General features: G+C 65.9%; 1 protein-coding gene across 1 annotated transcript; it reads right to left on the reverse strand.

Annotated features, from left to right (window-relative positions):
* Positions 1-25: 25 nt before the first annotated feature.
* Positions 26-17,467, reverse strand: COL9A3 (collagen type IX alpha 3 chain). The gene is made up of 32 exons (XM_047853226.1): positions 17,352-17,467; positions 16,729-16,797; positions 15,591-15,626; positions 14,920-14,991; positions 14,279-14,332; positions 13,561-13,596; positions 13,246-13,269; positions 12,989-13,042; positions 12,582-12,635; positions 12,210-12,251; positions 11,034-11,090; positions 10,592-10,645; positions 9,891-9,944; positions 9,551-9,604; positions 9,261-9,314; positions 8,846-8,899; positions 8,167-8,220; positions 7,381-7,434; positions 7,242-7,295; positions 7,037-7,081; positions 6,879-6,932; positions 6,708-6,761; positions 6,193-6,246; positions 6,011-6,082; positions 5,035-5,070; positions 4,540-4,584; positions 3,407-3,439; positions 3,116-3,262; positions 2,927-2,981; positions 2,293-2,475; positions 1,275-1,352; positions 26-642 (listed from the first exon to the last, which is right to left on the reverse strand). The coding sequence occupies exons 1-32, from the start codon at positions 17,421-17,423 to the stop codon at positions 452-454; spliced, it is 2,049 nt and encodes a 682-aa protein (XP_047709182.1). The 5' UTR covers positions 17,424-17,467; the 3' UTR covers positions 26-451.
* Between the last annotated feature and the right edge of the window lie 643 nt (positions 17,468-18,110).

Consider the following 18,110-nt stretch of genomic DNA (forward strand, 5'->3'; position numbering starts at 1 on the left):
CGGGAAAATCAGACTAGACCACGTGTAGTGGGGATGCCGTACGTGAACTTCTTTATTTGTTACACTGTGGTCGTTAGATTTCATAGATCGTCTCACCGGGACCATGTCTTCGTCCTTCCACAAATGCCGTGTAAACAAGCTGAATATTTTCTATCTGTGGAACCGTACAGAACTGCGTGTGCGGCCTGTACCCCCAGATGCCACGTCACGTAGGGCCTGGGCTGAGGTACGACGTTTCAGCTGTAAATACATGGGAGACAGAACACGAGGACAGGGCATTGGAGGACGCTCTCAGGGACCCAGTGTCCAGTCGCTGCTGTCGAGGACACGAGGGCCAGGCCGGGAGGGCCTCGGGGGACGTCACAGCGCGGCCCGAGGTCTCTTCTGGGACCTTCCGGAGCTCCCTGCTTGCAGCAGCCTCATCTTCTCCCTCACTTCCTTCAGTTGCGTTTTAGGAGCTTCTAGAACCGGATTTTTCCCCGCCCCCTGCCATCACGGCTCCTTGGCAGGCAGAGGTGTCACAGATGCCGGGGGTCCCCTGAGCACCAACAGCACCAGGGAGGCCGGGATCTCCCGGAGGCCCGGGCTCGCCTTGGGCCCCGTCTCGGCCGTCCTTGCTCACGCCGGGCACGCCCTGCGGTCCTGGAGACGAGTCGGAGCAGGAAGGTGAGTGTGGACGGTGGGAATGGACAGCCATTCCACCTGCCCCCCCACTTTGGTCTTAGAGCTTATTCCCCACTCTGGAAGGGCCCAGGGGAGGCGGCTCGGACTGGAGCTGAGCTCGGTCTGTGGTGAGCCAGGGGGGTGTGCGGAGTTGTCTGGTGAGCAGGGACGGAGGTGACCGGGCCCCAGAGCAGGTGGAGGCAGAGTGGCCGCTGCCTCGCGGGCAGCCCCAGGTGTGGGGGCCGGCAGGCCTCGGGCCCCCGGCCCCTAGGGCGTGGGTGCAGGTGAGACCAGGCCCGGAAAGCCTCCTGGGAGGCCCCTGTCTCTCCACAAAGCATGTATGTTGATGTTAATTCAAACGTCCAGGATACATACGGGCCAGTGAAGGGATTCGGTTAGAATTTAGCTGAAATAGATGGTGGGTGGCCTGCACTAAATAGATTCTCCTGAATGGGTTCTTGAGTAAACTGTTCTACAAAGTGATTCAGACAGTTCCTGACCTTCTAAGAGTGTTTGCCAAGAGAGAACTCGTTCCTTTAGAAGGCCGTTCGTCGCCCAAGCACGCCCGGCGCAGAGTTGGAAGCAAAGCCGACAGCGGCCGGCACACGTACCTTGGAGCCCCTGGTCTCCGTCAGGCCCGTCCAGACCCGCGCCCGCCGAGCCTTTGTCTCCTCGGTCTCCCTGGGTCCCTGTGGGAAAGCAGCGGATGTGAGCCCCAGGAGCGTGACCCACCTTCTGACGCCCACTTTGCAGGCTTTTCCCCAAAGTGACACGCTCAGGAAAACAGCCCAAGCATCACAACCAGTCAAGGTGGTTGACGCTTGAATGCATCTCGGTTTGGGGACCACGGGCACTGCCACGGGGCGGGGCAGGACTCCGGGCCGCCCGCAGGGAACCTCGGGGGTTCCATCGGTGCGGATGGACGGCACGGCGTCTGGGAAGGGGGAGGAGGTGTGCGCGTCCGTCTCCGGGGCTCAGGTGATTCGGCGTGAGGATGTGGGAAATGGCACCGCTAATTTTGGAATACTTTACGCTTCACAGATGAAGGAAGGGATTTACAGATTTAAGTTTCCCTTGGAAGTATTTTTCTTAGGCTACTTTTCAGAAACAAAATTATTGGATCAGTAAGTTGGAATGGACTGGAATCATGAGCGTGATCTCCCTCGTTTGGGCCGTGAGGCTCGCTGGCGGGGCCAGCCGGCCGTGGTGGCGCAGCTTAGAGTTTGGAAATGGGGTGAGTGTTCGAGGCCGTTTTGGAAAAGGTTAGTGCCCACCCACTCACACACACGTGAGGCTCCGATCATGGGCACCGAGCACCCCGCCGCCAGCACAGGCCGGCCCCAGGGCCCATGGGGGGCGCGTCTGTGACTTGAGCTGGTTCCTAAATTACATCTAGTGCATCGTCCTTTGAAAGGGAGTTCTGTACAGTTTTTGCCTTTTGCCACAGAAACGTTCACATGTGTCGGTTTTTACGAAGGCACATCCTATGGTGTATAAAGGGGCTTCTGTGTGCTTCTCACGTTTGTCTATCCTTCCCCCCAGATGTTCTGACGGTATTTGAGAAAAACATCACATTAAAAAAACGTTGCAGTGCTCGTGGGAGAGAGAAGGAATGTGGGGGCCACTCACCTCTGGGCCCAGGGTCTCCCAACTCTCCGGTGGGACCACGATATCCAGGGGGCCCTCGCGCACCGGGGTGGCCGATGGAGCCGGGGGGCCCCGGGGGACCTGGGGGTCCGGCTGGACCAGGCCGGCCCGCGGATCCCGGCGCTAAAGGCTTCCTCAGGTGAGCTGCTAACTGTGCAATTTGTTCTTTTGAAAAACAAAGGGGCACGCATTTATTCAAAGCGGATTAGCGGAAGTGTTCTATGCCTTGGCTAAAACGTCAGGGCTGCCCGCCTTCCAGAAGGAAGTTTCACAGATTGAAAGTGGCCCGAACTTGGTGTGAGGGCACGAAACTCTAGTGCTGCCAGAGTACCGAGCAGTGAGTCAAGGCCCAGAAGGAGGCGCTCCCTTTGCGAGCTCCTTAAAAGCCCTGTGAATCAAAGTGGCCAAAAGATGCCACTTAGTTCGGAAGGGCTGAAAGGGCACAGTCCCCGTCCCTCATGACTGATTCTTTGAACAGACGTTTAGAGCGCCTGGCCCGGTATTAAATCCCAGGGGAGGGAGCCCCCCCCCCCCCCCCCCCCGGTGCAGATGGACAGAGTGGACCCCCCAAGGACCCCAGGCAGCTGGGCAGGGAAGGGGGTGGGAGGGCACTCACCGCTGAGCATCGCCCCACACAGCTCCCGGATGTGCTGCTCGCTGGCCTCTCGCCCCTGAAACGCACCCCGTAAGCTGGTCAGCGGACAGGGGGGCAGGCCGGCACCTCCAGAGGCACCCCGCCCTCACTCTCGGGAAGGGGACCCCCGCCCCCGGACGCCGACCTCAACACAGGGAAAGAAGCACGTACCGGGACTCCGGGCTTCCCAGTGATGCCAGGCACGCCTTGGACGCCCTGGAAACCCACGGGGCCGGGCGGGCCTGGGACGCCATCCACGCCGCTGGTGCCGTTGGGACCCGGGATGCCCTTCGGGCCCAGCTCCCCTCGACTGCCGGACTAGGGGAGAACGGGACCAGTGCCCAGCAGCCCCGCCACGCACGCTCCTCCCTCTTGCCCCGCTTCCGGGCGGAGCCAGCTTCGCGACCTGCAGGCCCGTGTCTCCTTTGGGCTGTACTGTCGGGACGGCTGCCAGCCACTTACCTCTCCTTTGGGACCGACGGGACCACCGGGACCCTGCGAGAGAGGAGCCGTTGCGTGTGCTGCTAGGCAGGCGGGCATTTGCTTCCAGAGAACCAGGCCAGCACGTTACTGGTCAGGGATGGCCTCGAACAGCCGGGAAACTACAACTTGACCGCTTCAGGATCTCTCGTAAGTACGTTTTTATCTCGCTGGGGTTGTGTTATGACCACTGATGTTTTTGTGACTTAGTTTTCCTAAAGGGTGTTTTCAGTAGCTGCTTCGTACTTTTTCTCACACGTGTTGACTTTGCTCCTGGCCGTCATTATCGTTATAATAAATGACGCTAAGCTGACAATCTGTCCCTAAGGTTCCCTTTCCCCAGCTGTGTCCTCCTCAGGAAGCTTCCTGGCTGCCTGTGAACAGGCACGTGGTCCCAACCAGACAGCAGATGGCCCAGGACCCATTCTGCCATGGCGCCATCGGCAGCCTCTGGGCTCCGCAGCCGGCAGGAACTGCCACCACCATCAGATTATCAGGGACGGGTTCCCAGGGTCCTGCTGGGTCAAGGTCATCCGGGAATTCCCCAAAATAAACCTCAAGCGCGCGCGCACGCGCGCACACACACACACACACACACACACACACACACGGAGCCCTGACCACGTCCTGGCTACAGTCACAGGGCTGTGGGCTGTGCCAGAGACGAGGGTCCCTGGGACCGGGTCGTCGCCATCTCCCCCAGACACCTCGACAGCCTTAGTCACTGAACTGAAACCCTGGCCACGTGGCAAAGACCCTTCCCCCGAAACCCCACGACCGTTGTGCCCCAGCCTCCAGGAAAAGGTCCACCTGTCCATGAGCTCAGTCAAGGATTTTACTCTAAACATAACTTGATTTTTAGCTCTGTGGAGGCAGAGTTTTCTTGAGTTTTATCTGAACCGTGCCCCAGTTCCCGCCGAAAGTCACCGGTGACGTGACTGCAGGCAGTATCACGTGGACAGGAGCCCACAGGACCCACAGGGACACATGGGCCCAGCCCCTGGCCTCCACGCGGCTTCCCCCACTCCCAGGACCAGCAGAGACTGGCCTCCCCCGGACGTGGCTAGTTCACACTCAGCTGTTAACACAAGTGAGGCAGACTCGGTCACACTCACCAGCTCTCCTTTGTCCCCAGGAAGGCCGTCAGAACCTGCAATGCCCTGGGAACGACACGCCCCAACGTTAAACCACGTTCTCAAGCCTCGGGAGCTGGTTTGCGAGACCCCGGACGAGGGGGACGCAGGCTGACGTCCCTTATTGACCTGACACGAGGCTTTCTTGCCAAGCAGAATCCTCAACCAATATAAAGAGGACCTGGGGCCACCTGGAGGTCACAGGCCCAGCACCCTAGCCTTTCCAGAGAGGACAAATTTTTGACCTACAAACAGGCCTGGAGCCCAGATGCCGCCCTTGACGAGCTCACATTCCCAGAAGGTCCGCAGGAACACCCCCTCCCCCGGGGGCCCCAGGAGCTGAGCCGGGGAGTTGGGCTGGGTGTCCAGGGCGGTCACCTCCACTTAGAGGGAGCAAGGAGAAGCCAGTCATGAAGACAGCGGGAGGGAGAGAGGAGCTCCAGCCTGCATCGATGGGACCAGCGGGCACCCACTCACCTGGTCTCCCTTCGGGCCTGTGGCTCCTCCGGGGCCCTGGCAGAGAGAAGGCTCGGCCTTAGAGGAAGCCCAGGGCCCCCAGGGGGGTGGAGCACAGGGGCCCCGGGCGCGTCCCCCAAGTGTCTTAGGGACGCCAGAGCATCGCAGCACGCGGGGTGCCGTGGGTGTTTAATGGGCCTCTTTGGGTTGGGTGTTGCTTGTACCACCAGTGACTGTGCGGGCAGCTGGCACCTGTAACCCTCGGGTGGCATCCCGAGTGGGACCGGACGTGTCTGGGGAGGTGCAGGCTGGGGTTGCCCCGAGAACAGAGAACATTAAAGTAACAATTGTCCGTCTGCTCAAACAGCAGCAGGAGCCAGAGCTGCCCTGGGAGGGGATGGAGGAGGCCGGGTGGGCAAGGTGGGGGGGGAAGGCGAGGACCCTGTGTGAGCACAGCCCCCGGGCCCCCTCCCCCACCCTCACAGAGGCCCTGGCCTGGAGGCTAACGGAGGGCCGCTTTCTCGAGAAGGCCAGTGGTTTCCGTGGCCCCCGCCCTGCCCTGCCCGCCTCCCCGGAATGAAGCGAGGTCTGGACGGCAGCTCCTGGGCCTTCCCATCTGCAGGGGTGATGGCAGAGGCAAGCACGGCCTTGGCAGGGCCTGGGGCGCACGTCCAAGTGGGGCCTGGTCCTGCCCCGCCGGGCGCCTGGGCGCTCTGGCCCGACCGTCCCGGGACCACAGGGACCCACACTGAACCCGTCACAAGACCGCTAGGAAAGTTAGAAGCAGTCACGGTTAACAACAGTCGGGGTTTTCACACTTGTCTTAAAGCAACATAACCCTTTGTCCAACCCTCAGCTGAAACCTGACGGGCCCCCACGGAGCCAGGAGCACCGGCCTGCCGGCCACCGGCAGCATGTGGTCCTCCCCTGTGGGTCCCGGGGACTGTGAGCAAGGGCGGGGCGGGGTAGGGCACCCCCTGCCGGGACAGCCACTTACCCGGTCACCCGTGACACCTCGGAGGCCCTGGGGGCCCGGCAGGCCGGGGTCTCCTGTGTCGCCCTTCCGGCCCTGCAGACAAGGACCCAGCTCGTCAGCACCCACAAAGGAGCCCAGCGGGGACCCCTCCCCCTGCTCAGCTGGCCCCCCTGGGCGTAAACCCCGCCCCAGATCTCACCCACCTGGAAGCCTCGGACGCCAGGGGCTCCAGGAGGGCCTTGCGGGCCCAGAGCCCCCTGAAAGACAAAAGGAAGGTGTGGGTCCAGCTCGCCTGCCCCCAGGGACACCGGGCAGACACGGGAGCTGGCCCGCTCGCCGGGGACAGAGATGGGGGGAGGCCGGGGGTTGTGGGGGTGAGGCGTGCCCTCAGACCCCACGCACCCGTCAGCCTTGGGAGCCAGGCACCCACACCCAGGGCTGCCCGGGGCCCTGTGGCCAGTGTCCCCACGATCCCATCTATCCACCTACTCGGACGTGAGGGGTGGGAAGCCCCCACTGCACCTCACGGAGCCTGCGGCGGGTGCTGTGACTTCCTCCCTCGGCAAGGATGGGACGGCTGGGCCTGGCCCTCGGTGTCTTTTGGCTTTCGTGGGCTCAGCTCACTGACGTGTCCCAGATGCCTCCCCAGCCCGCACGGCGACATGGAGGTGCCTCCCTGCCCTTCCCCCCCTTGCCAGGCTACACCGGCCTCACTCACCGCCGAGCCCCTGTGGCCAGCCTCACCGCGCTCCCCAGGCACGCCAACGTCTCCCTGCACGAGGTCGGGGGGAGGGGGACAGGGGTCAGCAGGGTCCATGGACTTAGGGCAGGGAGGGGGGAGGGGGGAGGGGGGATGGGGGAGGGGGAGGGGGAGGGGGGGGACACTTACCGGGATGCCAGGCTCGCCCGAGGGTCCGGCCTCACCCAGCTCCCCGGCTCGGCCCTGCACGAGAGAGAGCCCCGAGTGTGCGCTCGTCCCTCCCTCCGGGGCCCGGGCACCACCCCCACCCCCACCCCCACCCCCAGCAAGACGGAGAAGCCACCTACCAGTTCTCCCTTCTCGCCCTTGGACCCTGCTCGTCCGGGGAGGCCCTGCGCACGTCAGAGGTCCGGGCTGTGAGCCCGTGGCAGAGCACCCCCAAAGCGGGGCTCCCCCTGCACAAACTCCCGCTCGGGGACGCGCAGAAGACCCCGGTCCCCGAGGCCCCACCGGCGTAGCCCCGGCACCACCGAGGGAAGCCCACACGCTCACCGGCAGCCCATTGGGACCCTTCTCTCCTGGGGCACCGTTGCGACCGGCCTCTCCCTGCGGGAGGTCGGGGGACAGGGTGCTGAGGCCCGGGAGGCCCAACCCCCGCAGACCCCTTCTCCCCTGTAGGCCAGATACCAACCTTCTCGCCATCGAGTCCGGGCACGCCGTCCCGCCCGTCCTTGCCCGGCATACCCTGGGGATGGGGGGTGGTGTGAGGCCTGGGGCGCAGCGCGTCTCCTGTCACCCCACCCTCCCTCCCCAGGCCGGTGTGTCAGTCCCCGCAGGGGGTGTGCGGAGAACGCCGCCCTCCGCGTCTGCCCGGGGTTTTCACCACGCCCACAGCCAAGTTCCGTTGCGGCCCGTTTTGCAGATGAGAAGACAGAGGCTTGGGGGCTGGGATGTGGGCCTTCCCGATCCCACACTCTGGACCGATGTGGGAACAGTGAGCACAGCCCAGTGTTGGGAAACCAGCAGGAGGGCAAGCTTTCAGAGGAGGCCCCCAGGGGCCCGTCCTCGTCCCCGTGGGTTGGGGCTGGGAGGGGCTGAGCAGGGGACCGGGCGGTGCAGGTGCCCCAGGACCCTCAGAATGCCCCACACCTGTGCCCACCGGTCCACCCAGCCCACGCTTCTGTCCCCTGCGGCAGACGCTCTGCCTCCTCCGCCCGGTCGGGGCCGCCCGGAACACGTGGCCCCGTGCCCTGCTCAGCCACTGCTAGGAGGCTCCGGACGGCGACAGCAGCGTTCAGCCAAGTGAGGGCCACACGCCGGCCGCGGACAGCCCCGGGCGGCTGAAGGAGAAGGGTTCTCCCGGGGGGAGACACTTGCAGAAGATGGGAGGCCAGCAGGGCCAGCAGGGGCCTGCTCTGTGCAGGGACACCAGGGACACCGGCCGTTGTCCAACACCACGGCAGCCGCGGGCACTCACCGGCTCTCCGCCCGGCCCGGCCACTCCAGGGGCTCCTTTGGGACCAGGTCTGCCCTAAAAGACACATAAGCCACTGCATTTGGGACCTTGAGGAAGAGGAATGCTCCCCCCCCAGACTGTGTCCCTGGTCCCCAGGCAGGCTCAGGCCAGGAGCCCTGCACGTGCCCCGTGCCCATGACTCCCGGGCACCAGGGGCTGTGCTCAGGGCTGGGGGATGCCCAACCATGGGGGGAAGGGCTTGTGGACTCGGGACCTGTCTCAGCATCACGCGGCCGCCTCCTGGGCCTCTGGCCACGGGACTCAGCCTGGGGGACGACGAGGTTGAAGGCGTCCGCAGGCAGACGCCAGCTTGGGGCTGTCCCCTCATTGCTCGATCATCTCTCAGCTTCACTCACGGTCACTCGCTCAACCTGAGAGTCATTTTCTCTGTTATTCCATTTCACAGTTGGGCAACGTTGGCGCAGGGCCCAGGGCCTCTGGCGGGATGAGTGTAGCGGCCGGAATGCGCCCCCAGGAGTCTGGTCCTACAGCCTCCGCCCCCCTGCTCCCGGCACGAGCTCGTCAGAGCCACCAGAACTGCCGGTGACCCAGCTGCTGGCCAGGGGCCACCCCACCCTCCCTCCCCAGAGGTCGGCATATCTGGAGGAAGGACCCAGAGAATCAAGGTCACTTTACTTACAAGGTCACCCTTGGGGCCACGGAATCCGTCTGGGCCCCTCTCACCTCTGTCACCCTAAAATGACGGGGGGGGGGGAGGTATGGAAACAAAAAGTTAACTGCAGAAGGTGGGAGGGCTGGATGGAGGGTCACAGGGGCCAGAGGGACGTTGACCACACCTCACACACGTCCAGAGGGAAGAATACCAAAGTCCCAGCGAGAACAGGCCCCCGCCGTAAACTCAACCCCCCCCAGGTGTACCCACTCCTGCCCCCAGGTGTGCCCAGGGGTGCGTGCCCACAAGAGGACTCCGCTCCCGGAAGGGCCAGCCCGGCGCAGCCCAGGGGACTGAGGGAGGCGTCTGAGTGAGGAAGAGGAAGGGTACAGAGAGCCCAGGCCTGCGGGGGGCCACCCTCCACCCCCAGACACACACATACCACTTTCCCAGGGGCTCCTGGGATCCCCAGCGGCCCTCGGAATCCGATGGGACCCTGTAAAGGAGGCGGGGGGCCATCTGGGGCCTCTCATCTGGAGCCTGGCCAGCATCCCTTGGAGGACGTGGCTCCAGCCAGAGAGACCCTGCCTCCAGCACCCCCAACAGACACCCCCAGCGGGCCCCTCCCTGGTCAGCCGCCCAGGGGTCCCAAACCACCCCCCACCCTCCTTTTCCAAGGCCTCCACTCCGCTTGCCTAGGGCCCCTCTCCACCTGAGGCGGGGCTGACTTACCCGATCCCCGGGGGGCCCGGCCGGCCCCGGCAGACCTCGAAGTCCTCGAGGCCCCTGTAAGAGGAAAGCTGGAAAGGCAGGGCCTGGGCCAGCAGCACCCCCAGGACTGCACGCCCCCCGGGAGCCACAGAGGGCCCTAGGGTCTTCCCTAGAAGCACCTGACCTCGGGCCAGGTCCTGGAGGGGCAGGGCCACAATTCCTAGGATCTGCAGCCTGGCAGAGGCAGGACCGTGGCCCGGTCCCTCTTACAGGTGTCGGTGGACCGTCCCCTGCAGCCCTAAGCAGTCGAGAGGCTCTGGCCCCACATCCCCACCCACGTCTGGCCCCTTCCCCTGCTCACCTGCAGCCCTACGGTGCCTGGGATGCCAGCGGGCCCGGGGGGGCCAGGATCACCCTGCAATGGAGATGAGGTGCCGTGAGCTGGGTCAGGCCTGAGCCCTCCCAGCACCTGTCCAAACCCACTGGTGCCCCCAGATGAGCCCGTGCAGCAGGGGCCGTGGCCCCGTTCACAGCTGAGCCTCTGAGGTTAGGGGGGTTCTGGCCTTCCTCTGGAGGGCAAGGTCCCTGTGGCTTCTGCTCCTGCAAGGCCCCCAGCCTTTCCCAGACGCCTCTGCCTGGCTGGCGTGGGCGCGTCTACTGCCCGAGCAGCGACCTCACCGTGCCGGACATGTACCCAGCCTCAACTGGTGCCTGTGGGTAAGGGCAAACCAAAATCTTCCGCGGCCAGGGGCCACGGGGTGGGGGGGGGGGTGGCAGGGGCCTCCAGGAGACCTCTCCAGCCACCAGCGGGGCCCGCCTGAGCTCAGGGAACTTCCACGTGAGACCAGGCAGGTGGCGGGTTCGTCCAGGGACCCTGCCCCAAATCACTTGGCTCCGACTGGCCAGGCCCCACAGAGGAGGCGTGCATAGCATGCCCCAGAGGCGGCCGGCACCCCCTCCCTGACCCACCGCCAGCGGGGCCCTGGCCCCCACCCCACCAGGCGCCCCTCCCTCCCTCCCACCCCCGCCCAGGCCGACGGCCCTGCCGCGGCCCACATTCACCTTCTCGCCATCCTTGCCGACCTCTCCTTGCTCCCCTTTGTAGCCGGTGGGCCCCTGAAAGCCAGTGGGGGCGAGGAGTCACAGCCCACCCCCAGCAGCCCTGAACAGAGGCCTGCGTGGCCGCCAGATCAGGTGGGGAAACGGAGGTCTGGTCAAGAGGGGGCAAGGCCGGGCCAGGGAAGGGAGTTGGTGGCCTGACGCCAGCTTCCCTGGCTGCAGCTGTCGCCATGCCGCCCGGTCCCGGTGGCCACACCGGTGCCCAGCCCGTTAACAGTGCTGAACAGGGGGGTGGGAACAGAGCAAGGCCCCCAGGCTGGGTCGGAGGCCAGCTCTCCCTTCTTCCTGGAACCACCAGGGCGGGCTTTGTGGAAGCCCACCTCCCCCCCGAGTCCCCTCCGGATCCTGAGGCTCGGGTCTGAGTCACCCTGTGGCCGCCGCTCACCTTGAACCCTGGCATTCCTGGGGGCCCGGGAGGGCCTGGGGGGCAGATGGCCGGGCACTGTTGTTGGAAAGCAGAGTGGTCAGAGCGGGACCTGCCTCTCAGGTCAACACCCAGGGGCCCTGAGACGGGCCATTCCAGACGAGTGAAGGGACCTCAGGCCACACCAGGGCCTCCCGGGGAGCCCGGACGGGCCCTCGCTCAGTGTGGCCGCCCGGGGTGGGGTGGGGGGTGCAGAAAGGCACTGCCCGGAGCAGGATGGCGGCTGCCTGGCCCCTCGCGGGCTCGCGCTGGGAGCCAAGCTCCCCTTTCTCCGTACTCAGCGCAGCGGCTTCACAAAGGGGCCCTCGTCCCGTGTTCCCGCAGCAAACCTCGGGCCGGGGCTCCTGTCAGCGCACAAATGTGCTCTAGGAACGGACAGGTGTCCTGCAGACATGGATGGGGCACTCCGCGCCCAGGGCACCGTAACCCCAAGGGATGGCTCTGGGTTTCCTAGATCATTCCACAGCTCATCTCTGCCCCTGCCTGGCCCATCACCAGGGGCCCAGCCATTCTCCCGATTCTGGAAGGTTCTGGAAGGTTCTGGAAGGTCCCTAAACCCTCCCTCTGGGACATGCCCTGGTCAAACACTCTGGACACAGGGGTGGAGCCAAGGGCGCCGGCAGCGGGCAGGTCACATCCTTCAGGAGCACCGGACGCCGACCCTTCCGCACACACAGCGGAGAAGGACCTGGGGCCGCCCCAGACGCGGTCTTCGTTTTCACGGGAGCGACAAAGCTCACAGATAAGAGTGAGTCCCAGACGCTAGTCCAGAGCCTTCTCTGCTGGGGAAACCCTCTGTGCCACCCGTTGTAGCCGACATCCGCCGAGTGTGGCTGAACGGTCAGCACCCGGCTGTGCCAGGCTACAACTGGATTCTGTTTCACTTCGATTCACATTCACACTCCTGTGAGCAGGGGGTGGGGGTGGGGGTGAGGGGACCCGGGGGCAGGAGCGCGGGAGGGAGCGGCTCATAGCCAGTGGGCAGAGTTGGCGTGGCGAGGCCGCGCCCAGAGCTGGTGCCACCCACGCGGACCCGGGGGGTAGAGAACGAGCCACGGGGTCCCCGAGGCGGTGGGCTGGGCTCGTGCCCCCTCCCCCCAAGACGGGCAACCTTCACAGATGGCTGCAAGTGCCTACCTGCAGGTCAGTGGCGCCTTCAGGGAGGACCCCTGGGTGACCCTGGGACACAAAGACAGCTGACTTGGACGCTGCCGTCCCCCGCCCTCCCTGTCACCCACCACTCCGGACTCAGTCCCTTCATCCCTCACGTGGCCAGTGCTGGGCATTAACAAGGACAGAAACCACCTGTCCTGAGCCACTGGGCCTGAGCCCTGCCTGTCCCCAGGTCAGCTGACCCAGCTGCCACTTTGGCCCCGGACTCCGCCCGTGTCTGAAAAGGGGATGGGAGTCCACGTGGGTGCGGCTGGGGGCCCCGGGGACAGGAGAGCCACGTCATCGCTGCCTGGCACTACCCCAGCGAAGCCCTGGGGTCCCCTGCCTGGTACTTACAGGGGGTCCAGGAGGTCCCGGGGGGCCAGGGAGGCCCGGTAGTCCAGAGGGTCCCTGGGGGGTGGGTTATGACGTTAGGTGAGGGTGACCAGCGGTCTCCCTCCCTGTGCCCTCACGGGGACGTTGCCACCTGCCCGCCTCCCCGAGCCTGGCCTGTGCATGTGCCCACAGCGCATCTCAAGGCCTAGCCTGTCCTTGTCCCTGAATGTCACTTGGGGTTTCCATCAAGGGCCATGAGAAAGGAAATGGGGGAGAGGAGGAGGAGGGTAGAAGGGGTGAGGGGAAGAGGGAGGGAAGGGAAGGGAAGGAGCAGAGGTGGGAGGAAGCCCTCGGGGTTGAATTGGGGGTGTCCCGGCGGGCAGGGCCCTTGCTCTGAGCAGGGGGGACGGTCAGGGCCAGCCACTCACCGGGGGGCCCCGGAGGCCAGCTCCACCAGGGATGCCGCTCACTCCTGCCTCTCCCTGGGGGGTGGGGGGGGGGAAGGACGTGAGAAACAGGGGTCTGCACCCACAGACCCACACAGGGCTGGTCTGCCCCCTCTGGAGGGACAGAAGGTCCGGTGGGGGGCGGCTGGGCCCAGCCCCGGTTTGGGACCTGGCAGCCCGCCTGGCCCGGAGTGTGGTGGGCGTGCTTGGGTGGGGCCGCGAGGGTGGTCAGTACTCACCGGGGGTCCGGGGAGGCCTTTGCCCTGCAGTGACAAGCACGGGGTCAGAAGGCGCTGGGGACAGCCACCCCCCTCCCCTGAGACAGGCGGGCTGTACAAGGGGGACCCCCAGACTCCTGGTGCAGGGGGCCCTCCCTGGGGGAGAGAGGACACAGCCCAGATGGTGTCCCAGGACCCCGGCCCTGGCTGGCTCGGCCCCGGAGGGACAGCAGGCAAGAGGGCTGGGTGCTGCCTCTCAGGGCTCCCGAGGGCACCCCACCCCGGTCGGACCCTCCAGCTCCTCAAAGTCCCACGCAAGGGGGAAATGACACTCACCCCCAGCCCGGGGGGCCCCGGGGGGCCCAGACTTCCCTGCAGAAGGAAAGAGGGTCAGGAGTGAGCTGAGCCCAGGCGCCCAGGACTCTGTGAACCAACCTGTCCCACCCGCCCCCCCCCTCTGAAGTGGGAGCTCTCCGTTTTACAGAAGATCGAGGCCCCGGGGGGGGACCTCTGAGGCCCAGCAGCCGGGACAGGTCTTTGCCAATAATCCCGCTGAGGAAAATCCATCCAGACTGTTGGAAACGAACACAGGAAGCAGCCCAGAGCAGGCAGGACACGCCCCCAGGAAGGCCCGGGGCTAGGGCTGACCAGAGCCACACAGAAGGGCCCTGTGCCCATCTCTCCAAGAAGCCTTCCAGGTAGCCCCCCCAAAGGTCACGAGAGCTTTGGCCCCTGCCCTTTCTGCCGCTCCCCTGTACCCCGAAGACGCAGGACCGGCCCGGGGGGCCCCCGACAAGAGACTCCCTACAGAAAGCCCGGAGCCAGCCACCCTGGCCCCCGCCGGGTCTGAACGCTAGGACGGCCGCGAGCAGGGGCCCGTGTGTCGTCCCCCTGAGCCCACCTGCCCTTCTGTGGCCTCCACCTCACCGCACACGCGGTGGGACGTCCCAGCTGCCCTCAGGGCCACCAGCCTTGTGGACAGTGCTCAGCACTGGGGGTGGGGTGGGGACCTCACTCCCGAGTGGAACCCATTCAACTTGGGGCAGGCACTGACCCGTTCTCCAGGTGCGCCCTTGGGGCCCGGTGGTCCGTCCTGTCCTGTCAGACCCTGGGGAGAGAGGCAGGGGAGGGGGGGCTCGAGGGGTCACGCTGGGAGGACGGTCCGCCTCCCCCCCAGAGGGCACTCTCCTAACTAAAATGGGTCCGGACACCGGGAAGAACCTTGCATGCGGCCCCTTCCTCTCCCAGAGCTTCTGGGGGAGGTGAGGAGCTGATAAGCCCAGCAGGTGGGAGAAGTCCCTTCTCAGAGCCCTGCCGCGGCCCCCAGGGTCCTGGGGCCAAGGCCTTGAGCCCCGAGGACAAACGCAGCCAGCCTGGGGCTCAGAGGGGCCCAGGTAGCCAGAGAAACGAGAGCTAGGAGCATTTTCACCCCTGCCGCGAGCTGGCTGCGTCCTCTGCCTGGGCTGAGGGGTCTGGGATGCAGGCCAAGGGACCCCCCTGGGGGACATCCGGAGACTCTTGGGACCGAGCAGGCCCAGCGCAGGCCCAGCCCCAGCGGGAGAACTGCAATTAAACTTGACTCCTGGGATACAACCCCTCCGGTCCCGGCTCAGGGGAGGAGAAGGGAGGGGGCTCACGAGAGGGGGCTCTCCGGAGGGGAAGGGGGGAGGGGGAGGAAGGGGCGGGCACACTCACGTCCACACCGGGCAGTCCTGGGAGCCCAGCCTCCCCTGGTTTCCCTGGCTTCCCTGGGGCCCCTTTTGGTCCCTGGAGGGAGGAGGGGGAGGGCAGAGGCGTGAGGGCAGGTCCAGCCCAGAGCCTTGGCCTTCACCAATAAGGCTTGTGTTTTCCAGCTGCGGCACCGCCCAGCAATTAGAGATTGGCTCTTCTCCACCGGAGGCCCAGCTGCCGGCTTCCCTGCAGACCCCCACCAGCTGGGCCCGGCGCCCACCCTCACTGGCCCCAGCTGGCCGCCCTCTCCAGCCACCTCCCCCTGCTTAGTCACCTCTGTAGGAAGTTCACCTGGATGCTTCGTCAGCCGCCCGGGCTAAGGGCCTGTGCGTCCCTCTGGGGGACCCCCGGTGTGCCTTAGAACCCTCAATTCCTGGGCCTGAACAGCTCTGTGAAAGCCCAGGGCCCCTCGCCGGCGGTAGCAACCTGGCCTGGCTGGCACCGGCCCAAAGACCGTCTCAAAGCCAGCCGCCACCCAGGGACACGCTGAATCCCACACGCTCGCCTCCCGCCCCCTTCCCGCCTCTGAGGGCTCCTGCCTGGCGGGCAACCCAGGGCCCAGTGTGGTGGGAAGGGGGCGTCCTGACCCTTCGGTTCTAGGTCCACCCCTCCCCTCGCCGTAGCTGGACACTCACCGGGGACCCTGGCAGACCCGGAGGCCCAACTTCTCCCTGTAGAGGGGAAGACACCCACATGTGACCAAGCGTCCCCTGAAGACCCCGGCCCAGGGGAGCAGAGACCCAAGAGGCGACACGGGACCCCCCCCACAGGCGACCTCATCCACATCTAAGGGGCCCCCTCCTCTCTGGGGCCAGGCACAGGGACACACCCCCCACCCCTCCACCAGCCTGAGAAGCCTCGGAAGGTGGGCCACAGCCCCTCAGACTTGCAGAGGCCCAGGGGGAACGCCACCCCCGTGACCACTAGGCCCGAGACCCTTGGCGTGAGGCTTCCAGGCTTTTAAGTGGAACCCTCCCCAGAAGGAACGGCATGACTCCCGTCAGCCTGGGGCTCCTGGGGGGCCGGGCGCCCAGCCCCAGCGGGAGGGGTGTGGGGCCCTGGGTCCAGGGCCCAATGTGGCCACCATGACCCGCCCCGCCCCCACCCTGCGGGGCTGTCGCCGAGCACCCTGCGGGTTGAGATCAACCAGGGTTGGTGTGGATATGAGACTCAGGGCCATCTAGGGCCTTGGGGGCTCAGAGAGAGACTGAGGACTGGTCAAGGGGGGCTCTCGCGGGCGAGGAGGTCCTGGGGCATGTCTCTGCTTTACATGGAAGTGGCTGGATGGGGGGGGGGGGGTTCACCCAAGACGGTCCTGGGGGAGGCTGGCCGCAGGATTTCAGCTGCTTGGATTGGGCCACACTTGACCTGGGGCACCCCTGGAGACAGCATCTCTGGGGCGGAGCCAGCTCCAGAGCCCCCCCAAAGCTGGCTCCAGCCCGAGACCCTCAGGGGACAGCCCTGCACCTCCACCCCCAGGGCCTCAGGATACAGGAGCAAGGGCCCCTCGGGGACCCGGAGACACGCACATCAGTGCCCACATTCCCAGGCCAAAGACTACCGTGCACCCCCCACCTGCTCTGGGGACGGGATCCCTGGGGGCTGAACCCTGAACAGGAACAAGGACCGTCTTTGTCCCTCTTCACACCCCACACCCCGCTTCGCCCCAGCCCCGACGAATGGGACTTAGTTTTGTCTCCATCAGGTCTAGAGGCTCAGGGAGGTTGCAGCCAGACTAGAACACCACGGAGCCCTCCCCACCCACAAACTCACATCAATGCCGTCCTTGCCCGGTTTCCCAGGTGGCCCTTGGGGGCCCGGGGGGCCTTGGGGTCCCACTTTCTGAAACGGAGAAGTGTCATCATGGAGTTGATCCCTCCCACCCTCTCCCGCGGGTCTGCCCAACAGAGCGTCCCCTGTTCCTGGGTCGGGAGCGGCACCGGGGGCCTGGCCCCGGGCCCCCCCCCCCCACCCTGCCCAGGCCTGCCTCAGAGATCCCCCAAAGCCCGGGGCTGGCAGCGTCTGCTGCCTGGATCCTCCAGGAGGGGCTGCACCGCAGGGAGCCTTGGGGAACAAAGGCGACATTGTGCCCGTCTGGTGGCAGCAGCAGCCGACCAGGCCGGGCGAGGACAGGGCGACTCCTGGGCTCATCCACGAAGGGTCGCGCCATCCACGAGGGCCCCGTGGGGCGAACAGTCTCTGTGCTCCACGGCGAGGTGGGCGATGGGCCTCGAGGCTGCGCAGGCGGTCCCCAAGCGTCCCGGGTTCCGGGCTCACTCACTGGCCCAGGGTGGCCGGGGAGGGGGCAGGTTCGTCCCCCGGCTGTGCTGCTCGACGCCCCGTCTCAGAGCCCCCGGACTCCCACCCTGGCCGCCACTCTCCGGCCCCGCGCTCACCTGCGCCTCGGTCACGGTCGCGGCCAGGAGCTGCCCGAGCAGGAGCAGGGCCAGGGTGGGGGCTCCGGCCATGGCTGCACTCGCGCTCTGAGCAGCGGCAGCGCCGGCGGCCTGGGCTCGGGGCGGATGGCGGGCGGGGCGGGCGGCGGGCTGGACGCCAGTTCCCGCCCCGCCGGCTGAGCACAAGCCCCCCATTCAGCAGGGCCCACCTGGGGCTTCCGCGCCGCCCCACGCCTCCCCGCCGAGCCGGCCAGGGGGAAGAAAAGAGACCCAGTGGCATTTTTTGGCCAGCCTTGGAGTTAAAATTATCCCCGAGACCGATGAGTTACACACATATACCTTTTAGCAAAAAAGAAAGAAGTTCTTTTCACCACTTGAGCCCGGAGCAGGGCGTAGAGAGGGAACAGTCCCACATTGAAGGGCTCCTTCCGAGAAGGGGCAGCCCCAGCCCCAGCCCCAGCCCCGGCACAGGGCGACCTCCTCGGGATCCTGAGGGCGACCGAGGCTGCCCAAGGCCCAGCGAGACCCCCAGCGAGGGCGAGCATCCCTGTGCCAGGGGCCAGACCAAGCCACGCCTCTGGCTCCCGCGCCGTGTCCTGCCATGGGCAGAAGTCTAGGGCCATGCCTGCTCGGCCGGGGACATCGCCCATGCCCAGGGGCCTCACCCCAAACTTTAGCAATCCTGAGTGGCCCATCCATGTTGCCCATCACTGGCAAAGAAAGGGCAGACTCTTACCCAGCGCTCCGCACCCCAAGAGA

The sequence above is a fragment of the Prionailurus viverrinus genome, chromosome A3 (assembly GCF_022837055.1).
Source record: "Prionailurus viverrinus isolate Anna chromosome A3, UM_Priviv_1.0, whole genome shotgun sequence".
NCBI classification, from domain to species: domain Eukaryota; kingdom Metazoa; phylum Chordata; class Mammalia; order Carnivora; family Felidae; genus Prionailurus; species Prionailurus viverrinus.